This window comes from Phaethon aethereus, assembly GCF_964289735.1.
Source record: "Phaethon aethereus genome assembly, chromosome: 6".
In the NCBI taxonomy this organism is placed as follows: Eukaryota; Metazoa; Chordata; class Aves; order Phaethontiformes; family Phaethontidae; genus Phaethon; species Phaethon aethereus.
In genome coordinates, this window is record NC_138580.1 from 6,506,299 (window position 1) to 6,530,117 (window position 23,819).

The 23,819-nt window shown below is 40.9% G+C and overlaps 1 protein-coding gene across 1 annotated transcript in view; it reads left to right on the plus strand.

Annotated features, from left to right (window-relative positions):
- Positions 1 to 4,439: 4,439 nt before the first annotated feature.
- LOC309406125 (von Willebrand factor D and EGF domain-containing protein-like) overlaps positions 4,440 to 23,819 on the plus strand; it is a gene marked incomplete at its 3' end in the record, with an annotated part of 194,780 nt that continues 175,400 nt past the window's right edge. Inside the window, exon 1 of the mRNA XM_082001163.1 lies at positions 4,440 to 4,980. Coding sequence (XP_081857289.1) covers positions 4,884 to 4,980 — 97 coding nt within the window. The 5' untranslated portion in view covers positions 4,440 to 4,883. The remainder of the gene's footprint in view (positions 4,981 to 23,819) is intronic.

Consider the following 23,819-nt stretch of genomic DNA (forward strand, 5'->3'; position numbering starts at 1 on the left):
TGGTGTTAACTGTCCATAATCAAGGCTATGAGTAGCCAGTTTTCTTACTGTGTCTTTTTACTATCCAGTCAAGATAAGGCACGACTTAGGGAGAACAGGCAAAGAAATTTTTCAGAAAAAGTCCAATTCTTTTTAGCTACTATATCCTGTGTTATTGGACTAATCCACTGATGTAAAAGTGTTTTGAGAACTTCCACTCAATGAGAGTATTGCGATACTTCCATATCAATTAATACTAATTTTGCAGAAGAACAATTAAAATGCAGGGTTTTTTTTAATCAAGTAATCCATTTCACCTAAATTGCAAAATAAATGTTGTTCGCAGAAGCTGAAGCAGTTCCTTGTGGAAGACTGGACTATGACGTATTCAGGAACCAGAGCGGCTCACAAAAAATGAAAGAAATACTGAGCTGATCAGAGAACAAAAAAGATTTCCGAAAAAATTATTTCCTTCCCACTAATTTTGTGAAAATCATATACTTTTCTGAAAATGGATTCTGCTGAGAAATCCCCAGTCAGTTCCAATATACACAGTTTGGACACGGGTGTCTTGTTTTTATTAGTATTTGCTAATTGCCAATCTCTTCACATAGAACAGTCAGGTTTGGTTTTGAGCTGCTGAGCAATGACAACCATTCTCTTAGATGAGTTTTAGGGCACTCTGGAGCAGAGGTGAATTGCAGATGTGATTTCTATTGACATCTCTGCAATAGTTTGGTGTTTTCCGGTAAAGTAAGGAACTCATATGAAGAATGCACCCCTCAGCCATGACCGTGCCCTAGCACACACCAGTTCACAGGGCGCTGGGCTCACGTATAGCTCCCCTGCCCTGGCAGAGGTGTCCATCCAAGAAGGGCTCTGGTGGAGCACGCTGCAAAACTAATCAGGGCACACTGCGCCCAGGGAAAGTTCAGATGGCCAGGGCAACATGTGTGGCAAAACAGTGAAGAGAGCAAAACAGAGGTCCATCCCCCTGCGCACCCACAACTGTGGATGCTCCACATCAGGTCAAGGATCAAATCACGTCCAACTTTGATCCACTCCAAGGAGCAGCAGAGCACCAAGGAACTGATTTAATTCCTCTAATAGGTGCACTTACACTGCCTCAGAGCCCAAGTGCTCATGCTCTGTATACCCTTAAAAACCCTGGAGATAATGAATAGGTTTCTTCACTTTATCTCTGCTTTAGAGTTTGAACTCCCATAGTTTGGACCACCAGCTAATGAGGAGCGATGCACTGAAAACCATCAGAGTTCTCCCACAAGGGAATTAGAAGCTGAAAGATAAACACACCCAATGACTGAATGTACAAATCGCTCTCTGTACTCCAGGAGCTGTGCGAAGAGCAATATGCTTTTGTATGATGAATTATTACCCTAAAAATCACAACCAGTCCTCACTTAAATGAAGAGCTTGGTACTGTAAATTACATGTACTACATTTTCTGAAGAAACAGATATGCTGTGTTCTATACACTAGAACACAAAACAGAGAACACAAGCTCTAATCCCTCTGTGACCACTATTTATTTCCCCAAACTAGTCATAAGTTGAGATGAAGTGCTTCCCATTTAATGTCACTCACCTGTGCAGTCTTGAAATAAGAGTGGTGAGAGAAAGAACATTTGTTTGAGCTAACGAGATGCGTGAATACTGTACTTTGGTTATAAAAAGTGTGTTTGGCATTTCTCTAAAATATATGGACAGAGATGATTAAAAGAAATAGGAGCCAACAGCACAAAGAGAGAGAATCCCAGGCCTGAATCCGTTTTAGGAAAATCCTTTGAGGGGGCTACTTGCTGTAGACTGCTGGGACTCGGTTAAAATCCATTACACCAACCTTCCCTCCTGCTTGGAAGCTGCAGAAAGGATGGCAAGAGTTGGTGGTACAGCCAGCCGGTATCAAGAGAGAAGGGATTGCCTTGGGAGCACAACGAGTTTATTTCTTGTCACTGGACTTGGCAGGTATTTTCTATCAGATAAGATGAGCAAACAAAATTGCACAGAGTTGGCTTTTGGCACGTGTAAATGTGTACATTCAAACTCACAAAAAATCCTATACTTAATGAAGATGTCTTTTCCCTCTGAAGGACTCCGTCCCTCCAGGAAAGTGTGTGTACAGGCAGGGTCATGCTCTCTCTGTCACCTGCGAATAACAAATCCCTTCTATGCCTATAAAGCCACCTCTGGGGACAGCCTCATAGTGAGGGTATTCCTCATAGGACGCAGAAGGAAATAAACCTGGACTTTCATTTTTAGATCAGTTTCTGATGAGCGTGTCAGTGCTTAAAAGGACTGTACGACTGCCTGCTGGCTCGAGTGCAAAAGCAAAGTGCTAGCCACACTCAATTTTTGAAAAAAGGAACATGGTATTTCCCACTCTTCTCCTTTCTGGGAGGATCCAGGTAGACGGATAGCTCCACATGACCTTCAGAAGATACCTGAGTGATGGAATTCATCCCTCAAAACTTCACTATTGCCCAGGACTTCTGCATGCAACTCTTAAACCTCCTGCGCTGACTCAGGAGCCTGAGCATCTTGTTCTTGGAACAAAGTGTCAAAAAGTCACAACTTTGGAGGCCTTCAAAGTATTTGCATTTTTATCATCATGTTGCCATTCAGTCCCACCCTGAGGTTTGGTTTCGCATCTGAAGAAAAAGACAAAAATTGCTGTTCTCAATACCCTCCCCACAGCCTTCCTCCAACCTCTGCCACCTCCCCCTGCGCTGCGCCGTTCTCGCCGCCCCGCGTCAGCACAGCTCCTCCAGTCCATCCCCGGCGTCGCAGCACTGGCTCGCCAAGCGGGATGTTTCAGGCAAACAGTGCCTCTTTCTTATAAACTGATGAGATCTGAATACCTAACATGCGTATCCACCAAACATTTTTTGGCCAAGTCTGAAAAGCTGCTGCCAGCTTCCAGCTGTGACTTTTGGCTTGTTTTAACTCCCCGTATCCATCCCTACCATTGAAAATTAATTTAATACAAGAAGGACTGGTGTAAGGCCTTCACTGTTGTGTTGTCTTTTTGTACAGATGAAGAAGATAATTGTTTCAAGGGTTCACTACCCACACTTGACTACACCAACTTTCTGGGGAGTTTCAGTTTCTCCTCTTACTGGATTAATGGTGTGGAGACTGTGAGAGTATTTTTATGCAGTTTTTCCAGGGTTTTATATTCCCATGTTTTTTTAGACTAATATTTGGGGGGCAAGAAGGTGGTGTTTGCTATTTTTCTGACATCTGTAAAGTCTTGTCTTGGGCTGGGATACTGGGAGATAGGGAATATTTGCACCTCATTGTCCGACTTGAAACTGGTGGTCCTCCCAAACTGAAGGGAGCCACATCCAACCTAGGCAAACTCCTTGGCTGAGACAATGGGAAGTTTCATTTCATCTTTACCAGGTGTAACCACCTTCAAAGGCTCCCCCTGATTAAAACCTGATTACGGACACAACAGGTAAGGGGATAAGCGAGCCTACAAAACTGACCCTTTTCTCCTGTTGCCCTGAATACCTTCCACTTATATTTTTTTTTGCCTGGTTACTTTGGCTTTCTGTATCCAAAAGACCAAGAAAAGTTGTGTTGTTTGTGAAAAGCTCTCTTGCTTTGTTGTAAATTGTTTCTAGTTACCAATACTTTGGCAAGGATAAATCTCAACTCACAACAGACTTCAGTCTTTTTCATAGTAAAAGTTAAACTTTAGAGCTATTCCTTTTAGGCCAAAACTTAGAGTCAAAGAAGATTGGGCCCCTGTCAGTGTCTAGAAACTGCCACAAATAAATTCAAGCATTAACTGAAAAAGCCATGTAAAGGTAGAAGTTAGAAGAAGTGCTGGCAGGTGTGGAAAGCACTGAACAGTGGGTGGCTATACGATATTTTCTAAATAAAACGCCATGAATATCAGAGTATAGCATGCGATTTAATAACATGTTCTTGATATTGTGCATTAAGCTGGCAATATATACTGTCATACAATAAACACTGTTCACACCGACTAGAAGTACCGCAAAAGACCCATGCGATGTCAACAGGGAGCTTTCCAATGGGACAAAACTTTAGAAAAATGTGTTTGAGCAACATGAGTGAGTGAATTCTTTCACCGCCGTTTGCTTCTGTTATTACTGCTGGTGAGCCGACCTTCCGAAACGTGCGTCTCTTTTTGCAGGAGGGGTTGGCAGAGCAAATGCTGCTGCACTGTACTACAGCAGCAAAGGACTATTCTCTAAAATACCAATCAATGACACATCGACCCAAGACACAAACCTTCAGGACCACTGTTTGCATTGCACGGACCACTTCTGTAAGAGTCTTGCATAAATCCAAATCCTCCAGCAATCTGAAACGAAAAGGAAACTATTTGCAAGCTTATATTTTAGCATTTTTTAAACATCTTTCATATAAACACGATGTCAGATATGACTGTAATAATCTGAAGTTAATGTTGTCCGCTTTAAAATCCTCACAAGCAGGCATGTTTTGTCTACAACCCGAATTTCTCCAGGATCACCTCCTGCCACCGACGCTGACGGTACATGCTGTTCTCGCCCTCCGCGCGCGGGTGTGCGCGGGTGCGCTGCCGGGTGTGTAAATCAGAGCAGCTGCGGCCGGAGCAGCTGCAGGCACACATGCTCTCCGCCGATCTGGTTGTGTGTGGGTGGATGAGTGTGGTTTCTGTGTAGCTGGAGGGCTTCCCTCTTGGAAATTCGGGGATTAATGACGTATTAAACCCCCTCCAAGAGAGTGGATTGAAAAGGACGCAAGAAAGAAAAAAAAAAAAAATCGAAAGAGGCAGGCAGGCTGATGGCTTTTCCTGCAAAGTTTAGTACTTCGAAAGTTAACTTCTAAGCAAGTGCAGATGCATGGATAAAACTCACCTTGGACAATATGCAGCAGCCCTTTCCTTTCCATCAGCATCTCCAACTTGTTGCCTACCTCTGTTGGATTCCCTTGTTGGCCATTAGCACTGAGTCAGCTCCATTAGGTAAGGATTTTGTACTTTTTAATTATTTGACAGTCATTTGGGGGATAGAGTTCATGTGTATTTTAAACTGAGATGATCTTGTTTACATTTACTTTTGAATGTGGGTTAGAGTGATAGAGGGCTATTATTAGAGTCTCCAAAATAGCATGGAGGTAAGGTTAAAATAAACAACTTCTGAGGTAATGAAGGTCACAGTGATAACCAAGCAGTTTACAGCACACAATGTTTATTGTCCATTAGAGGACTTTCCCTTTTTTTTTTTTAATAAATTACAAATGTCTGAAGATTCTTCCCACCAGGAAAAAATCATAAAAGAAGAAAAAGCTTTAAAATAAGGATCTGTTCCTCTAAGGACATAAGTATATACACAATATATCAGATCAACATTACAGATTAGTTAATTACACATACAGTAATACACAGCTATACAGTCTCTTGCAATAAAAAGTTCACAAGTAATTTTTCTACTACTATACACATTAAGTGTAAGGGTTCTTTCCCTCTACCATAGAGTTCGAAGAGGACATAGATTTTACATATGTAGCTTGTTTATACAGCTTTATTAATATACTGCAGGAATACATTGAAAATCATGTTAGACATTATTCAATTAGTAAAAACAGATTTAATAAAACTGGGAAAAGCAGTAGGACCAGAGTGTAGTGCTGTGAGTGATTCTGGATACAGCTTTGGCAAACTGTGGAGGCACTCCCCCCTTAATGGAAATGCACTGCAATATTTTACAAAATTTAATTCCATCAGACTTTTAACTAGTCTTAAAAGTGATTGTCAGCCAGCACTCATTAGCTCGATGAACATAAAACAATTTAAAGCACTCTTCATTTGAATATCAAAGGGTCACCCAGAAAGGTTTGCAGGACTAAACACAAGGCAAATGACCTTACCGCCTTTATCTTCAAGCAATGCCTTTAATTTCTGAAACCTTTTGAAGGGTTGCCAGTTTTATGGAGTGTAGCAGCTACTTATCTGATAGAACAAGCTTTTCATCAAGGGGAAATGACCTTTTAACTCCTAGTAACTAAGTAACTGTATTTTCCACTGTATTTTTGTTACTGAAGGTGATACGTATAGACATTAAACTGGGAACGCAAAACAAGAATTAAGAAATAGCTTGCTGTCTCTTAGGTGACGCAGAAGGTTTCGTAAGACGTGTTGGTTCTTTTTTCATAGCATGAACTTGAAGGAAATTAAACTGCTAAAAAAGTTTACATCCTGACAGATTGTGTTGTGGCATTATAAGGATATTAACAGAGCCATATGCTGTTTACTTTTGTACTCCGAGTATAACAAACCTACTAATCCCCTAAGAATTTAACTGTGAGTAAGGAACGTCTGACCAAACAGCTTTTTGCAGATGCCTCATTAAGAAAGAGAAGATGAAAAAGTCCTTTAAAGACCATGGAAGAACTTTATCATCTTCTGTAGTCTTATTTTAGGGAACGAAGCTCCCAGAGATGGAGGATATTATCATTATTTGGGATTTTTACATCATTTCCTGTGACTGAGAAACATGAAAGGGTTACCAATAACATTCGTAGCTGCTCTTTGGTAGAAGATTAAGTAAAGTATCAGGGACAAAAGCAGTGAATCATAGATGTGGGAGGGCTGGCAAACACAGAGCTTGTCAGACTTTTCTCAGATGAAATTCTGTAAATAAGTCAATCAAAAGAAAAAGACAATAGATTTTTTACAGAGCTATTTTAGACAGAAGTATTTATCTTAAAATAGATAATTGCTTGTAACTTCACCATTGAGATGGAATTGCTCCCCGTCCCCTTTGGAGCCTTTTTATAATGTACAATTTAAAAAGTTTTTAATTTGGATATGAGCTTCCTGCAAAGGCACCAGCCTACCTTGAAGCTCAGCAAATCCACTGGAGCTTCACTGCAAAGTGTTACTCATACAGTAAAATCAGATACAATTAATTGTTTACAAGTTCACTCCTATGAATTTTCCTCAACTCGGAAACACATAAAAAAAAAAATTTGGAGTATATCCTGAGGTGAAGAAAGAGGAGAAGAGAGAGGATGGTGTCGGGGGAAGGCTAGGTGCCTACAGCCAGCAGGAGAAGACGGTGCATTCTCAAATGATCCGAATGGACAGATTTCATTTAAGAAAGTAAATGAGAACAGTCTAACATGGCAAAAATTATTCAGTATGTCTTGCAATTTTATAAACTCTGGTCTTGCTTTCACTAGAAGAATGAAATGAAAATCAGGGTATGTAATCTGCCTTGTGTGCTACCCACAAGCAACCCATGATCTCACTTGTGAGCTTCTGCTGTAACATCTGAGTGCCATGGACTTTCCATGCTTTAAGGATAAATTTACTGGAGCTGAGAAAACATTTTCCCATGAGTATTTCAAAAGGAATAATTCAAACCATGCAGGAGCTTTCCCACTTGCTTCATGTACCTACTGGAGACGACAAACCTTCCCGTCCCTTGGTAAGACCTCAGACATGCCACCCAGGTCCCCGGCAACCCCCGGAGCCCCAGGGCTCCTGCCACCCTCTGGGTCTCCGAGCACAGGAGGGGTGCAAACACCCCCGGGGAAGCCCCAGGGTATCAGGCCTGGAAACAGCTTGCAGGGATCAAGCTCTTGGACCATGAGTGGTTTTGGTCAGGGACATTCCCGTGACCTTAGAAATTACACTGGTATTATTCTGGCTCCATGTCTTCGCTCTGTGGAAAGTACAACAGACATATGTAGCACTGTGCAAGAAAAAATACCCTGCCGAATGCTTTCCTACAGAATTAAAGCCAAGACTCCCTGGCCACGGCAAATAAGCTGTAAAAACTGCCAAAGGGAGAGGAACAACTGTTACAGCATGTTTCTCTCCCAATGTTATTTTTAATTATCAAAAGCTGTTTACAGGTTAATATTTTATTTCCCTCTTCTTTAAGTTTTTGTCAACATCAAGTAGCTCCATTGGCCTCACTGTCTGGAATTAAGCCAGTTTGTACTGTTTGAACAAAGAGTGAAATCTGATCTTATCTGATTATGTGCTGTCAAAGTGAAGCTAGTAGCAGGGGTTGTACAATGACTTCTGTCTGCTTTTTCATTCCTCACCTCTTTTCTGAAAGACAACAGGGTTGTCCTTACTGCAGGAATAGTTCTTTCATAAGGGAGACAAAATTGGGTAGCTGTTGCAGTCTGGGATGAGAGAACCTCTTTCACCTTACAATGACTGTGCTTGTGACTCTCCTGAGCAGCATCAGTACGTCCATACTGGATTTTAGGATTTTGAAATTTAGTAGGGAAATAATTTTTAGCTCACATATTTGTCTTTTAATCTTCTGATGAAAATTAATGGTTGTTTTCAAAGTTATACAGGCTTATAAAATATGTTTGCTCTGAGATGTCTGCCTTTCTACTGCAGCTCTCAAGGATTTACCTGTTTCCCATTGACCTGCCAAATGCGTACGCTGTTTAAACTTCTTAACAGCTATTTATTACTCTACGCTGCACTAAAATTGAGGATCATTTTATTAGACACTGTTCAAAGCAGTATAGGACATTCATGGCCAAAATGTTTGCTTTAATGGTCCAGTTCCTCAAAGATATTTCATCTCCAAATGCCAAATCTGAAGAAGTATTGTATACATCTAACTTCTTTTGCAATCGATAAGAGCTGCAAGTATTCAAGACAAATCAGTGTTTGTTCCTAAATTGACAAGACAAATTGCTGCAGAGAGGAAGCATCATCATTCTGTTTTACAGATGGGATAGAGACATGAAGTGGCTCAAGGTCGTGCAGAAAATCCTTTGGTGGAGCTGAGATCTGTGCTGAGGCCTCATGAGTCACAACCCGGCCCCGTTAACTGCAGCACAACTTGTAACTGAAATGAAAGCCAATATAATAAATAGGAGTGTAATAAAAATGCTGAACATTCCTCCATCTTCCTTGTAAATGCTGAAGTCAAATGGCTACGCACACAAAGGGACATAAAATATTGTTGGTGGGTTTTAAACTACTTAACATATTTGAGATGACCAATACTTGAAATTTCACCCAAATCCCCTTTGATTTCAATCAGGAAAGGATCTGTTCTCTTCCAAAATGCTATATCTACTTTATCATACAAATATAGTTGAAGAAAAGAAGGAAAAGTCATTCCTGCACTATCTTCGAGACAGAATTTCTTTTCTGGTTTTTTTCCTACTTCTTCCTAGGTCGCTTCTGTAGCCTAATAAAACATTTGGAAATGGCTCTTTCATTCCAATATATTTCCTCCAATTTTTTTTTGTGACCTAGACTTTCTGCTTCAAAAGGCTGAGAATATTGTGAGAAGTACCATTTTGTTTACTTTTCACTGGATTTGTGCTGTATCCCTTTGAACAGTTTGCTGGGAAATGTTCTCAAGGCAGCCAGATTACTTATTTGTCTGATTCTGTCTATCAGTTTGTTTCCCTGCATATTTGTGGGTTCGTTCTGAGTTTTTGGCTACTTTCTCCCTGAATGAAGCAGCTGTTTTGCCACTTCACAGGTGGAGGTATAGTGTTGGACATAGCTGATGCCCAATCCAATACAAAAATGGATATTGTCTTTAACGCTTGGTGGGCAGCGTGCATTGCTTGTTTAATGATTTTTAAGTTTTCTTCAAAGTGGGGTATTTTACCTTCAGTTATGACCTTTACTAATTTCATTGCGTCAGCTACAGTATGTGTTTTGCTCTGAGTAGAGATTACTTATGGTGAAATCTAAAAAAAACTGTTTAGTTTGAAGAATATTTTTCATCTGACTTGTAACACCAGTAAAACCATGTGCTAGTGCATGCAGTTGTTTGTACAGCTTTTCTGGAAAGAGTTTTGTATGTTAAACTCTTAGGAGATTTACTTAATGAATGTACGTACTCATTTGCTTCTTTCTGACACATATTATTTTGATTATTCTCATGTCTGTTACTTTGATTGCTGTGTTCACACTGCATGGCATCCACAGGGAGTCGCAAGGGAATAGTCTACATATTGAAAGGAAAAAAATTGATTGCCTAATATAGTTGAGGGATTGTAGTAGTCTGCTCTGCTCCTTTTGCTGATTTTATATTAATTCATTGATTGAAAGCGAGTTTATCTTATTCCCCTATTTCGTTCACAAAGCAGCTTCCACTAGCTGGATATAGCATACGACAATAATGTAATGCATCTCCTGTGGTAGCTGGAGCATTTTACAACTCAACTGTCCCTTGACAGGTTTGTGTGTTGGCAGTTTCAGTAAACGGTCCCTCATGTAGTGTCTTGCTAATGCCTCATCAGCTCAGTAGATCTTGCACTTTCCATGAACTGGTGGATACCCCAACTTTTCCTCTTCCTTATGCTATTAAGCAAAAGCATAACATTTCTTGTCCTGGACTCATACTCCTACTTTCTCTTCATTTTTTAAATGGCTGATCAAGCTGTGTTTAACTTGTGTTCACTACTGTCAGAAGGAAAGGAAAAAAGCTGGAAGATGACACAGAGAAAAGAGGCTTCTCAGAAGTTCCTGAATTAATAGCTCGATAATTAATTTAATGATAAATGTGGAGAATGACTTGGGATCTGAACTAAACCATTCCTTTACAGAAAGGAGCTTGTCTTATGTCAGATCCCGCTTGCTTCTCATCTCTGTTCAAAATTATATTTTGCTGATGTTTGACTGTCATGCAAATTTGTCATGGAATTTTACCTCATTGTTTTTCTACAGACCTGTATGAAGAGCAAAGGGAGTTAAAACTCAGTCATTGGTTTATTTAATAGCTAAGCTAAAATTTTGTTATTCATAACTTCATAATTAAAAATTTCTTTAGAATTAGCATTATTTGATCTCACTGCATTAGTCAGATATGTTATTTGTTGATCTGGTCCAGCCAGCAGGAGAGGCAGATTCACAAGCATCTTTCAGAGATTATTTTAAATAGACATCTTTGTCCCTTTCCTCCAATTATTTGCTTTATAATCAACTATGGGTGTGCTATAAAACTAGTTGACTGTGACTCAGCCTCGCGCAATAACACAGTATAGATACTTCGATTCACTCAGGCTACCTTATCATCAGCTCTGTTCTTTTCTTAATGGGCTAGAGGAAAAATAAATAAATAAATACTCACAGAGCCATTTGCTCTCTTCTTTTATTAGATCTTAAGATTAGAGCTAGCAACAAAGACATAAACAGGGTGAAATCTAATTAATTCCTCGTTTCTCTTTTGCAAGAAATACAAGGAATATTAAGAGGATGCTATTTCCTACCCCAATGTACTGGCAACTCATTCTTCAAGTGCTAAAATATGTGGACAATTCATTTTCTGAATGTGTATAAAGCAGAATAAAAATAAAGGTAAAAAAAAGCTATCCTTCTCCCTTAGCAAGCCCGTAACAACCCCAGTTTTTGCTCCAACTGTCTTGTAAGCAAGGAACACCTCCTAGGAGCGAGGGTCTGACGCACCCTTAGGGTACCACGGTCAGAGGCTACGGCCGTGTGGAAGCACCTGGGCTCGGATGTGGAGGGCTGAAGTTGGACTTGATCCCTGCCCCTGGCGCGTGCTTGTGCGAGGGCATGGGCTTAGGGAGGCTGGTGCACTTCGAGGTAGCTGGATTCAGGCTGCGGACTATGACCGCAGCACAAGCTGTACATCTCCCAGGGGAATTTTACAACTGTTTTCTCCTCTTGACATGATTGCTGCCTCGCAATACAAATAGCTTTGACGTATATCATAAATCTACTACCCACCCCCGTTTCTTCACTTCTTCCTTTTTCACGTTTTTCCAATAACTGATATTTTAGTCATGAAAATCACCCACAGTTATTTCTGCCACTTCATAATGCCTGTTATCCTCTAACATTTCTTGTTCTCTTTGCTATTACCTACACTCCTCGCATGGGTGTGTAGACACTTTCTCTCATTAATACACTCCTGAAAATATTATTCATCTGCTGTTTCAAAACAACTTCATCTTCTGTCTTAGGTCTGAGCTTGCAGATTGCCTCCCGAGAATACCAAGCATCCTCATTAAGTGCCGGAGGGATGTGAGGGGACCTGGCGAGCTGTGCCTGGTCTGCCCCATGCAGTTCCCAAGGACCCCGGCACAGAATCACTCGCAAGGTCAAAAAAATGAGCTGGAAGGAGCTACTTTACCACTCAGAAAGGTTGGCAGCAGAGACACTAAATAGTACTTGTACATGCAATGATTAACTGGACTTCCAAAATCTGTTTTTTCTGGCGGTATTGAATTTTATTTTTTTAAGACATGAAGCAGAAAACTTTATTCTGGCTTCTTTTAGTCAGGTTTGCTGAGAAATCTTCCCTGGTAGTGAAGCACAGGCTTTCTGAAAGACCTTTTGGTGAGGTTCTCAGATTTAAAACAGCTGGTCAGCACACAGGGATAAGGTATGCCTTTGACAACCTTAACACACATTAATACTTGTTTTCAAAGTGGTTAGATTGAATATAAAACTAAAACGTTGCAATATTGTGAAAGGTAGCCCAGATGGCCATGTGTGTGCCTGAGCATAGGAAACATCATTTTGGTCACCACTGTTATCATTGCTTCATGCAATTATCGCTAAAATTAGTGCTGCAGAAATGCTGCAAGAAAAATTATGATGGTCACAAAAAATACACCATACAAATCCACCCATTAAGTGGGATTTTTGCCTCTGAATTCCATCAGGGTCTCACCACTGTCATAGCCCAACTCTGCACTGTGATTACCTGCGTAACAGTTTATAGACCATACACCTTCCCAAAGGTAACTTACTTCAGATTGAGTAACTGCTGTTGATCCACACAGGAAGGTGTTTTTTTTCTGTCTGATTGCTTTAACAATTGAAAACAATTAAAATTTTATTTTTCCACTGAGAAAAATCTGGGAAAAACCCAAAGTGCTAACTGATAACCTGATATTTTTCTAATCACTTCTGACAGGAAAGATGTTGTGTTTTACGATACAGGAGCTGGATCAATCTCTTCTGTCACAGACAAGTGCCCTCAGAACTGGTCTATCGATTATGCCGGGGAAAGTATCTTTAGATCTCTTTTTTGAACTGTTTCACTTTCCATTAGTAATTAAATACATCTTGGAATAAGGGCTTCAGTGTCAGTCCTTCATGTCTTCGTCTGTTGTAAAGGTGTAAATAATTGTGATGGAGAGCAGGTTCATTTATTCTGTGGCATAGTGTATATTTGCTGTTTATAAAAAATAGAAATAAAAATAAAGCAATTCCAGTACAGCATTAGACAGGTAGATAGACTGATCATTCAATTGATCAGTGCACGTTTTTTGGTCAAAACAATATGTCCAAGTGCGTGAGCCTCCAAATGCCTCCTTTCCTAAGATGAAACCTGTTCCAAAAAAAAGTACAGGTCTTCTCAAAACTTGCACATTTTGATTAAAAGTTTCACTAACAGCATATAGAATAATCAACACATAAAATTCCTGGCCAGCTCTAACCCAAGCATACATTTTTTAGAAGAATGAACAAGCTAAATAAAAGGGACAGTAAATTTCGATATTAGTAATGATACTTGTTTGTGAGTCCCCAACGATGCAGAAAGAAGTGACTTATGTTCATTTGTGCTTATGAAGAAATGTTGTAACAAACACACCGATTTTCAATCATTTTTTTAATCATAGGTCCCTTTTCTGCCAAAAGAAAGCCACGGAGTATCCTTTTATGCTTAAGAGAGGGCATAAGGGAATTTTGGATATTTTGCATAAAGAAAAGAAGATAAAGTGAACTTAATTTACGCTTTACAAAAATCATAGTTTTACTGAAGGCAAAGCAGTCCTTAATTTGGGAGTCTCTGATGAGGGCTCTGGAGCTGGGGCAGCAGGTGCCCGCTGGCACACAGCAGACAGCTAAACAGGAATGGATTTGAGTAAATTCCATGTATGAAGGTCTGGGGGTTGTTGCTCTACTTGTTACAGGAACTGAAATCTGACATCTTAAGAGCCCTCATAGCATAAATAATATTTCATCTTAAAAGGTATGCCTGGGAACACCTATTCTTTAATATCAGAGGGTTTGAGTAAGGGGCTGGTGAGATGCAGGCAGCTGGGGGTGAGCAAGGCTGCACCAGGTGTTGCTCCATACACATATCTAATAACTTCTTCAAGGCCACAAGATTAGTCCTGCTCCTTAAAGCCACCTTCATTTCCTAAAGCGTGGTCTAGCACTAAAGTGCGCTGTTAAGCTGCTGCCATGTCCTTTTCATTCCGGTAGAAATTATTGTTCTATATAGTTTGATTTTAAGAGTGCATTCTGGCATCCATTTGGGGAAAAGGCACTCTATAAAAGCAAAATCAATATGAGGGACAGTTGTATGTCCTGACCTTTTCCGTAGTTATAAAATATCTACATTCAAGAAGGGAGGGAGAAACAATGTCAGTTTTACATAGACTGAAGGAGGACAGGATAAAGTGCGGAAGAATATGCATTTATGTGCACTGGCAGGAGTACGAACTACGCAGCTTTGCTGGGTGCAGGCAGAGCTCTGCTCCCACTACATCCAAGCACTCCTGCAAGACACTGACCTCGCCTGTGACTGGCATCAAGCCACTGGAAAAATACAGAAACGTATGTTTTTTGGTAAATGAGGTGTTGCTTGTCTTATTCTTGGTTTTTCTTAAAGCCAAACTGACCGTTGGCTGAATATTCACAGGGAAATTTTGTCTTTGCTCAGCACTGAGAAGGAATAGAAGAGCAATAAAATAGTACTGAGACAAATTCTTCCCCAAATCCCCACTGAATTCTACTCATGCTGTCTTTGTTCTTTCCCCCCAAGTGTATCAAAACATTCTTCTTTCTACCCGAGTAGGCTGTCCTTTCAAGTGTCCTTGGATACACCTCTCATCACCTCGTACAATATGTTTTCTAAGATTTGCAAACATAGAGCTGGAACAAATTCTGAAAAAGTGTAATCTGTATTTCTACTATTATAAACTTAAAGATATTGCAGTGAATTTTTACCAAAAACAAATCGTTACCGCTTTGTTTAATCTCAGCTGAAAAATTAGAATTTATACTGCCATATTAGCCAGTATTCTAACACAAGTTACTAAACCATAAAAGCAAGCATCTTATTGTAGCTTGGAGTAAAATTTGAAATCACAGTGTCTTTTCAGTATCAGCATGCAATTAAGTAAGCAAGAAATTGCACACAAGCCTTTTTTTCTCTTTTGAACATGGGCTTTCTATAATGCCATTTTCATTAGTAGGAAATACCTGTCATCTGTAGAAAAATAATTTTTCTTGGTTTCTGAAAACTAAATTTTCCCCTATAAAAGACTAGCTAAAAACCACTGCATACATTTATGAGTTACAGATTAAATACAAATTTTTGTTTTTTCCTTGTGATCCCTAGTGATCTATTTTGTGAGAGAGTTCAAGAGTGAACCCAACAAGTTATTTATTCCCGAAACTCAGATAAGGCATCTGGAAGATTTTATCAGCGTGATTTTGTCACTAACCCATAATTCAGGGAATGGGGAAATAAAGGCCCAGAAAACTTATCAGCGTGTGACTGTTCATTTGAAATCCAAGTGAAGCTGTGAAGGAACACGTGAGCTGACAGTAACAGACAGCACAAACAGCAGAAGAGCACTTGTAGGACAGCCACTGCGTAAAATTGTTCCCTTGAGTTTAACATACCACTTACACTACATGATTACCATTGAGAAGCCTTAGGTGTATCTTCCCATGTTTTTCTTTTTGCCTCATACTCTCAGATTTGTTACTCACAGAAACTCCCATCCTGTTCTGGCTTCTCTTAGGCCTGTCAGTGAGGTAAGATAGTGAAACAAACTGGCATTGGGCTGCAAAACTAGGGAAAAAGTAGCCATTAAGTGGAATTTCATTTTTACTATCACAGATATCTGGAATACAGATCAAAACTTATTTCAAACCCATTTCATGAAGGTGCATCAGAAAGATGTCTCTCTCGCTGTTTGCAGGATCATTATATTATGTGACTGCGAGGCGTAGCCTGTTGAACACGTAATTTCATCACGAGAGACGGCTCCTTGCTGTGCGCACTCTGCTGCGCTACAGGAAAGGCTTGAATTAAAAAGAAGCAGCCTCCAGCTAGCACTGCCCTGCTTCTGCAGTTCAGTAGCATGCCTCATACAAGTAAGAGGCATTTGTCCACCACGTTGATCCCTCTTGAGTTAATAATTGTAAGATGAGCTTTAGCAAGATGTTTTGGTGCCATTGTACCATCCATCACTGTCCCAGGACTCTGCCTTCCTCCCACCCTGCCCAGAGTCTTCCTCGTCCCAACATCTGCTATTCCCATTCTCCGGCTCCTGCTCAGTCTTCTCCTGGGCAGAGGTTTTGTCTTGGACATGTTGTCTCCCCCAGCATCCTTCTTCCAGGGTGAAGGGGTAGGAAAGCATTTCTTCCTTCATCTCTAATTGTAGCAACAAGGTAGAACTTTACATTTTTAGCAGTCCTTTTGCACATCTCAGTATCCTGCTCACACAATTGAGTTTTGTTTTGATACCAAATAAAAAGGAAGAGTGTGTCTAATTTCTTATGCAGGAATCTCATGCTGTGAACCCCGTAATACATTGTTAAATTCAAGGCCATTGGTCCTGCCCAATTCCATTGATTTTCACTGGGAATATACCACTCTTATGGAGAGCAGAGTTGGCTCATTTTTGCATCGTAACAGCTGCCCTCAAACCCACTTTCATTAAAAAAACATTGAGAACAGCCTTACATGTTGCAGATTCCTGCTGCATATTTTTTTCTTTGCTTATCCCAAATCAAACTATTGAAAAAATAACATTCACCATCTGAATATTTTGATTGCTAATGTAAGGCAAGGCAAGAAAATTTCCCTTCTGTTTTTATAGCAGAAAGATTTATCACAGCTTGCTAAATTCTGGAGTGATTAAATCACATTAAAGACATAACTAAAGCAAGTGTTTGATTTCTGGCTTCTGAAGTTTTATACTTGGTTCAAGAACACATTTTGATTTTGAATGTGATAATATTTCTTCACTGTAGTACAAATATTGCTCTCCTTCCACAACTGGTCACAGTGAAGTCAATAAAATATGCACAGAAGAAATGCAAGCAGCTTTTGGCTCAATATAAAGATTGATAATGTACCAACCTAAAAAAAATGCTTTTTGTCATCATAAGTCTCTCCTCATTTTTATAGTTTTCATTGAGCAAAACAATCCATCATACATGAACTTCACGCACGTTCCTAAAGCCAAGTTAGTACAAGTCAATTTTTAATTATGATATTTTTATAAAACCTCCAGTTTGCTTCCTGATTTTGTAAAACACTTTAAACAGCACGTCATCGATATAAATTATGTAAATCTCAAGTGACCCCAAAGTCATTAATCTGACTGGGTTTCACAGCAAAACATAATATAGCAACTAACCCACTAGCTCTGCATCTGACACCACAGTGCAGCAAAGACGGCTACAGCAGTGATGAACAAAAGGAAATCGCAGTTTTGTTCTAGACTAACAGGATTTTTAAGCTTTTAAATAAATTGCCCATTGCGTTTAGAATACCTGTTGCAGTCTCACATTTAGGGTCAAAGGAAAATGGGCCTTTTAACTCCGGAAAAGAGAACAAAGGGTTATCACCGATAGTGCTGCGCAAAGAGCAATGAACCTCTGCTCCGAGACGTTGATCTTTGCAGTCGGCCTGTGACCTCGTGCCCATCCGTGTCCTACAGAAAAGCCCAGCAAAGCCTGCTGTCAGCAGCAGGAGGAAATCTGCCCAGGCCTGGGAGCAAGAGCCGTCCTTCGCTGGTAGCGGCAGCAGCAGCGGCGGCTCATGCCGGTTTCCAGCCGTCCTTTCTGCTTTGAAGGAAAACCGCGAAGTCCGTTGCACCAAACCCCTTCCCCGTGGCCTTTTACTGCCACAACCCGAAGGCCGCAGAGCTGCCAGGAAGGCATCTCCCCCCGCCTGTACGAAGCGCAAACTCCTCCTTCGCCTTCCCTTCTCCCGCTGCCGCTCCTTCCCGGGCTCAGCTGCCAGCGAGGACTCCTGCGGCCCACCAGGCCTCCTCGCCTCTCCAGACCCAGCAGCTGCTTCTCTCGGTTAAGCCAGTTCAGTGTGTGCCTGCTTTAAAACCCCTTTTTCGGTTGTCCAGCTGCTCTCCCTCTTGGTGGCCACCTCAGTCCTCTCCCGCGGCGCTCTCTCCAGGCACGGCTGTGCTGGGCCCGTTCCCACCTGCCGGCAGCAGCCGCCGGCCTTCCCTGCGCTTGTGTGCGTGGGCACGGCCCATAGCCTTGTGCACTTAATGCTATTTAAATACCACTGGAGCCTGTAAAGGATGAGAAGATGGCACAGGGACGAACAAGGGGTTTTTTTGCTCATGCACAGGAGAGTGACGGGAATCAGCTCGTATTCTTCACTAAGCAGAGAACTTCATGTGCCTCAGTTCTGCTTTCCTCCAAAAGCAGGATGTGGTTATTGTCTGGGTCTCAGTCTACGTGAACTAACATCAGCCAAGTTCATGTAGACCGAAAAGAAGAGGAACTATCAGAAGGCAAAGTATTCTGGCTGTTAGACCTTCCCAGCTTCTCCTGCGTTCTACACCCTTTCTTTCACTTCATGAAAGTTTGTGCAGGAGACCAGTGGGTGAGAGGAAATAACTGCAGCATTTTAGGATGTTTGCTAAAATGTAGTCGCAGAGTAGAGCAAGATAGCTTAAAAAAATCCAGTGACTTTTTTACCTTTCCTAGGGGACGATTCCCACATACTCCATTCTTTCTTCAGCACTTGAAATGGTTTCTCTTCCCATTTACAGAGGAAGATATAATGTCTGTACCTCAGTTCATATTTTTTGAACTTCAGATGCTCTTCTCCATATTAAAAAATCTCACAGGCAAATGCATATCTGTATTTATACTTCTTATATTAACCCAGTTACATGGTGGCAATAAAATTCCGTAATAAGAAATAAGAGCTCTCATTGCGCATTCACAAAGCCCTCCAAAGAACAGAGGAAGAACAGACCGTAAGTCTCATAAATCCAGCTAAATTTATTCATAGTAAGAGTCTACATTTTTATATTCCAGGTTATTTATGATAAGATGGTGAATGCATTAAAAAAAAACAACAATAATTCAATATTTGATGATAAAATAACAAAATAGATAATAGTTTTCAAAAACTTTTTATCAAAAACTGAAATATTATAAACAATAATGTGGCCTGTAGGCATTAAATCAAATCTGCGAGGGGTGAGGGCAAGGATAGCATTTCAAAGCTTTCAGAGCTCTCTGATCCCCTGAACCAGAACCTTCCAGCTTTGCTGCTTCAGTAGCTGCAGTAATATGCATATTTTCCCCTCGTCAAATATGCTCAAGTAGCCTGGTGGGGGCGATTCTGTGCATCATATTCGTTTTCAGCCTCCAGAGGGTTTTTCAGGTGTTACATCCAAAAGAGAAAGGGAGTGGTCTGCTAGAGCTGTCAGTCCAGCCAGCGTGGTTGGAGGTATCTTTGGCTTTTTGCATGCCACACAGAGGAGTTGTTTTGATCACACCCACGTTCTGATAAGATACACTGAAAAAAAGGATTTGGCAACGCTCTTGCTCAGTCCAAGTCCCTTGCTATAGAGGCAACCATGAAACCCATCTTAGAAGTAAATATTTTGTTCAAGTCATCTAGATCTTTACCTTTCAGCTGGTAGAAATTCCCTGTTTTCCACCTTGATGTTCATAAATGTTGCTTCTATAGGGGATGTTCTCACAACAACGTTCTCCCTCAGCCTAGCGAGTTCCCTTCCCTGCTATGTAGGTGTCAGCAACACGAGATGCATCCTCAGTCTCCCTTTTGCTAGGCTAAGCAAATTCATTTTAATCTCGACTTACAAAGCAAGCTCTTCATTCCCCTGATTATCCTAATAGCCATTTCCTCTGCTTGCACAAATCTGAACGTGTATGCAGAGATCCAAATGAGATCCATACAGTGGCGTTAATTTAACTGTTGTTCTACTGTATTTTCAGCACTGAAAGTAGCTTTTCAAATTACAGTGGAAACAGTCACCTTGTGATCAAATAGTATATCCTTCTTTTATTGACCCAATTCTATTGTTAATTCTCAGGCTTGCTAATGTACTGCTCTGCCCTGGAAGTATTCAAGTCTCATTTGTATGTGAACAGGACTTTAAAGGGTTTTTGGAGATAATTCTAGATAATGGTATATAATACATGCGCATACTCAATTCAATGGTATTGGTTAGAGAAAGGAGGAAAACGAATGTGCAGCAACAAAGGAAATTCTGTGACTCAGCTAGAAAGGTAAAAAGCAAGGAATCCAGTAAATATCAGTCTTTTGAGATAATAGCTTTCACTGTTCAGCTATTCTTCACCAGTTCCTTATCTAAAGCCTCTGTGGCACACACTGATGAGAGAGAATTCGACCTGCAGAGCCTCACAGGAGAAAGCGATGTACACTCTAGGCCCACTTTTCAGCCGCTCAACAATTATGAATGCTTTGTGTTGATCATATAGATTAGAAATCAAGCAAACTGGACTTTCCTACCTCGAAGGAAGGTTCTGATTTACAGTATTTCTGTTGCTGGAACTTATTTCTCCTGTTTAAAATTGTTCAAGTGTGTGTCAAGGTCAATTTTCTCTGAGGATACAGCAACCAACAATGCAAAAATTGTGCTTGTGTGATTTCTGTGTGATTATGAAATTCTCTTGCTGCGCTCAGGAATTCCCACACAACCGATCATTTCTGCCTTGCTCTTTCTCATTTAAGTCGTTGTGAAACACTCCAAAAATGTACATACAAATGCAGTTCAGCCTGCTTCCCGCCTGACAGCGGCTTACAAAACTGATGGTGAATCTCTTCACAGCTCTGACTGTTTTTTCTTCAGGCATCCTGGTGAGTCTATCTTTCTCTAGGAAAGATGAGACATCCGGCCTGATTTGTTAAAAGCCAGCCTGGTGAGTAACATGCAGCACCGCCAAAGCCCGTGTGCTTTTCCTGCCTTCACCTCCCAGAAGAACATGCCATCCACACGCCTAGGAGGGACCCAATCCTACCTCATTCTTCATAGTCACAGAGGGCTTTTATTAAAAAAGAAGCAGCTGCATGGGGCTTGAAGGAGTACAGCTATCCCATAGCCTGGGTGGCCTCAGCGGCCACCACAGTCCCCTGCCACTTGCTGTCCATGAAATACAGGAAAGTTGGGCAAAATATAGTCATGTTGGAATCAAATAACCTTTTTCTAGAGTGAAAGAAACAAGTACTTAGAAACTGATTTTATCCAAGACTTGCAGGAGAAGATTTTTGTTGCTGTCTGCAGAGAGCCACAGTCTTGCTCTCACTCAGCCTAATGACGCACTGGCATTCGTGCTTTACTTTAGTCTTTAGCAAGCATTCACAATTAACACAAAGAGGGTAATGCTTATATATTAGTTTCTGTATTTGACTTGAAGAGGCAGATGAATAAAACTAAATAAATGTCAACTGTTAGACCATGGGACTTAATGTGTTTTTGGAAAGAGGAGAGGGAAGTTTTAACTGCATACAGAAAGATTTCAAGATCATTGAGATCACTGCTGTCTGATGCTAATGACTGTGGTTTCCCAAATCAAACCCCAGAATTTACAGCCAAGCTCAGCACCCATTTTGCTTAGATCACTTCTTATGAACAGTAATGACCAATAATGAACCAGCCAAAAGCCCAGGTGGCTCTCCTGCAAATGTACATTTCAGAGCCTTGAGACCTGATCCTGCAGCTGCCTGTGAAAACCATTAGCAGCTGGCTTCACGTCTCAGAAAAGAAAATGAAATATGCTGCATTTTCACGGCCATCAATCAGCAGATGCAGTGCCAGGAAAGCTTCATAATGATGCAGATATTGCCAACTGACTTTGCAAAAAAATGTTCTTTTCAGGAGAGCAACATGTAGGCAAAAACAACAGATGATCTCAGCGTACGCTTGTGTGCATGGGGTAGTGATCCCTTTCTTATTCGGACAAGAGGGGACCGAGACCAGAAAGCACCTCCCCTGCCAGAGGTACCAGCACTCACCCTTGTACCTAAGGGCAGCAGCGGGAGCCGGAGAGCGCGTTTCTCGGCACCATTCTGCACTACCTCCCTGGAGCCGTGGCAGCAGGCTCGTCCCCGACCTCACACAATTAGAGGAGTAACTTGGCTTGCCTTGCTGAACTTTCTGTTGTGCTTCCCAGGAAGAAAGTTCTGAGACCTTAAAATGAAAAATAAAGGTGGAAAACCTAGAGTTACCTAATGATGCAAGCAAACACAGTGGGGAGCAATACAAAAGTATTAACGAACAAGATGCTGCTTTTTGGGTTTGGTTGTTTTTTTCTTTAATATTCCGCAAAATGACTGAAAGCTATCAGCAACATCGCTGCTCTTAAATGTTGTATTTCCAAAGATTTGTCTGAATGTACCCCTTTTTATTATCTTTACTGGCTTCCTGGCAGAGATACTGAAATGTCTGGCATGACTCATGCTGTGAGCAATCCTTTTGTGAGAACTGAATGAAAACAGGCTGATAACAAGGGCAATCTCATTAAAAAACCAGCCAGGTGACTGGTTACATGGGACGTTATTGAAATTATGCATGCAGAACTCTAACACTATCGTATTGTTTTAGATCATGTTTTCCATGGCACAGGAGAAAGTATCTTTATCAGCTCAGTGGAGAAAGGTTGGAGATGATTGAAGTAAAACAGCAGGAGGAGGCTGATATGATTAAGTCACATAGCCAACTGCCCATGTATAACACAGTAATGGAGGTGAAAGTAGAGGGCAAACTAAAATTAAGTCGAAAGGACACAGGAGACAAAAGGCTACACATACAGGACAAGGAGAAGGATGTGCAATGAGTTGATTTGTAGAGCAGGCAGAGTGCAAAATTTTCATGCCCTGTATTTAGATATTTCTTGTTAATATTGATGCAAATGCTGTACTAGCTAGTGCTGAAATGGACATTCTTTTTAGCGAGCGTGCATGGAGAGAGGCATGTTTAATTAATTTTGCAGTCATGGGCAGAGAGGTCAGATGACAGCCTGTAAGTAAAATTCCCAACAGCCAGATTGGACAACAGGAGAGAAAAAGAGTACTTGGGAGAAAACCAGGGTCAGCTCTGGACCTACTCTGGTGATTGTTCACACCTTTTAATCAGAAAGTAAGGTCTTAGTTTCGTTACAAGCCACCAGGTAAGAATGTCATTATTGTAGGAAATCTTGGTTACTACAAAGACAACATAGTCTCCTGTAAATTGTTCCCTTTGGGTAGAAGGTTGATAGATATGAGTCACAAAACAACTGGTGATATGAGCCATAGGGCAACCAGGGTATCAGCACCATAGTGTTCTCCGAGGAAGAAATGATCCACAAAAGGTCATCAGAAACTTCTGCAGTTTGATGCAGAGACTGCTGTGGGTCACATCATGTCAAGTTGTCATTTGACCCCCAGTAATCTCAAGCAAATGTGCTGGGGGGACAGAAAGCTTGAAAAAATCACTTTTGCTATTCATCTTCATGGTGCTATATCAGTTTTTCCTGGCGTTGTTTTGGCTTGAGGCCTGAGTCCACTTCAGAATAATTTCCATTGACAATTCACATCATTGCGCACCCTCACAAAGAGTTGTGCAAGTCACAGCTACCATCTCCAAACATTTCCAGCAGACAGCAAGGCTGCCTGGTACAATCATGCAGTCATCAGACACCATAGAAGGGGGTGCTCAAAATTCACATAAATTTATGTAATCAGTAAGAGCATATTATTCTCTCTACCTGTGGAACCACAAAAACAGAGAACAGTAACAGGGTGCTAGTTACAGTCCGAGGCAGGAGTAAAAGATCTAACTTCTTCCAAG